Source organism: Phytophthora parasitica (genome assembly GCF_000247585.1).
Source record: "Phytophthora parasitica INRA-310 unplaced genomic scaffold supercont2.43, whole genome shotgun sequence".
Lineage (NCBI taxonomy): Eukaryota > Oomycota > Peronosporomycetes > Peronosporales > Peronosporaceae > Phytophthora > Phytophthora nicotianae.
Genome location: NW_008649029.1, coordinates 494,808 through 496,895, shown reverse-complemented (window position 1 = coordinate 496,895; position 2,088 = coordinate 494,808). Strand labels below are relative to the sequence as shown.

At 51.1% G+C, this 2,088-nt stretch overlaps 2 protein-coding genes across 2 annotated transcripts; one reads left to right on the top strand and one right to left on the bottom strand.

The window, feature by feature from the left end:
- Positions 1 to 338: 338 nt before the first annotated feature.
- Positions 339 to 1,163, bottom strand: PPTG_23590 (hypothetical protein). Its single transcript, XM_008911927.1, has one exon. It carries the CDS (start codon positions 1,011 to 1,013, stop codon positions 573 to 575), a length of 441 nt encoding a protein of 146 aa, XP_008910175.1. The 5' UTR covers positions 1,014 to 1,163; the 3' UTR covers positions 339 to 572.
- A 229-nt stretch (positions 1,164 to 1,392) lies between these two features.
- Positions 1,393 to 1,898, top strand: PPTG_14560 (hypothetical protein). The gene has a single exon (XM_008911926.1). The coding sequence runs from the start codon at positions 1,706 to 1,708 to the stop codon at positions 1,859 to 1,861; it is 156 nt and encodes a 51-aa protein (XP_008910174.1). The 5' UTR covers positions 1,393 to 1,705; the 3' UTR covers positions 1,862 to 1,898.
- The last annotated feature ends 190 nt before the right edge of the window (positions 1,899 to 2,088 follow it).

The following is a 2,088-nucleotide window of genomic DNA, read 5'->3' as shown; positions in this document are numbered from 1 at the left end:
AAAAAACCACAGCGTTTTTAATGATCGGGAAGAAAAAACCATCAAAAGATGTGGGTTTTGAAAAACTGTATCCATCCAGTTGTGTCCAGTTGTGGGTGTTGGATGTGGGTGAATTGACAGAATTTATTGGTCGTTAGTAGGCTTTACTTTTTTAGTAGGCTTTACTATTTAGTAGCCTTAAAATAAATAATAAGTGCATGTATAAATTGGTTTTACTTAGCAAGTTTTTAATTTTAGGTAGACATTATATTTTAGCAAGTTAAAACAAGTAGTAGTCTTTTTGCTTACTGAATTTCAAAAGTTGGAGTTTGTATTACGACCAATAAATTCTGTCAATTCACCCACATCCAAAAACGTTCGATTGAAAAACGACGCCTCAAATAACGCCCCTGCGTTTTGGTTCTGCAGCTTTTAAGCGCTCTAATCTCCCTAACCTAAAAAAACGGAAGCTTTCCAGCATAATCCAAAAGTCCTGCTCCTTGCTGAAGGGCTATGCCGGCACGTCCCGTTAGCGCTGGAGTCGCCTCTGCTCCCGGTTCGACGTCCTCCAGTCCATGCCACACCAGTGCCAGTCAGCGCCACAAAAGCGACAGTGGCTGGCTCAACAACTCGCAGAACCAAAACATGGATAATAGTGGATCTCCCAGTAGCGCCGGCACCCAGGACGAAGATATCCGCTCCAAGCCCGCTCGTCCATCCAGCGCTGGCTCGCAGGGCAGCGCATCGTCTTCCTCCTCCACCCACACGACAATGGAAATCGAGAACCCAAAGCCCAGTAGTAACCAGCTTCCCTCGTTGTCCTCAGGTAGCGCTGTACTGCTACAGCTTCGAGACCGGCAACGCAGCAGTAGTAACTCCCCTCCTACGTCTTTAATGAGAAGTGGAGAGGCCTCGGGACAGAGCAAACCGCCTCCACAGAGTGTAACCAATGCCGGAGGCTCCAGCCAGAACCAGTTGCACTCGTTCCGTCGTGTTAGAGAGGAAGGGAATCCATTGATCCCGGACGAAGACATGGACGAGGACGAGGTAGAAGATGTCGAGGACGAAGAACCGTCAGCCCCACCTTCGCCCAGTGATCAACGGGGCGTTCGTATCATGTTCCACGGCCGCGAGATCTTTGCAGAAGACCTAATAGGTCTACGGGTCGCTAAGACTTTCGCGGGACACGGAAGATTTCTAGGCCAGGTGGTCAGATTTGACAAGAAAGAGTCATTGTATACAGTGGTATACGCCGATGGCGACGCAGAGGATCTGACAGTGGATGGCACACTGCAGATCTTGATCCAGGACGAGATTGAACGTGCAGATCCAGCACAATCACCGCCGTCCATCTCGTTGTTGCTTATGAAAGGTGAGGACGGATCGTCCCCTGCTAGTCCAGACACTGGAGACTTTATGATGGCTCCTCCTTCTGCTCCACGTCGCACACTTATTCAAGTGAGTGAACGTGAGGCGCAGTTCGTCATCAGTTTGTTTGAGAACCACGCATTACCCGCTCTCGTACGTCAAGGCTGGCGCGTACAGACAAATGCTGGACGGGGCGAGACGCGCTTCGTCTCTCCTAGTGGAGAGATATTCCCTACTCCTCTGGATGTTGTGGGACATATTGCTACGGACAACGAGCTTCTGACTGCGTGCTTCCCTGCAAACGTTCACTCCGCTATCTTGTCACTACTACCTCGTGACGCTACTTCTGCAGGGTTCAATGATACCGGTAGTAACCATAGCAGTACCGGAAGTGCATCCAGGAAACGAACAACCTCGGACTCTCCCAGTGCTGAACAATTCGATGGCAAACGTACACGACAGGCACGACAGGCACGTGAGGGAGGAATTGCAGTCCCAATGCGTGGGCGAATGAGAGGTGGCCCCGATACTGCTCTGTACCGACCTGAAGACTTGGATCGCCGTGCAGAAGCTGCCAGTCGACTCGCTGCTTATCGCGGTCAGGGAATGGGTGGACGGATTCGAATGTCAGGAGATCGGTTCGTTGGCGGTGAGACCACCAGTGGCGTTCGCATTCAAGCTCCCCCGGAGCTGCGAGGTTACCGACGCCCTTCAACCCGGGACCCAACAATGGAGAACCCG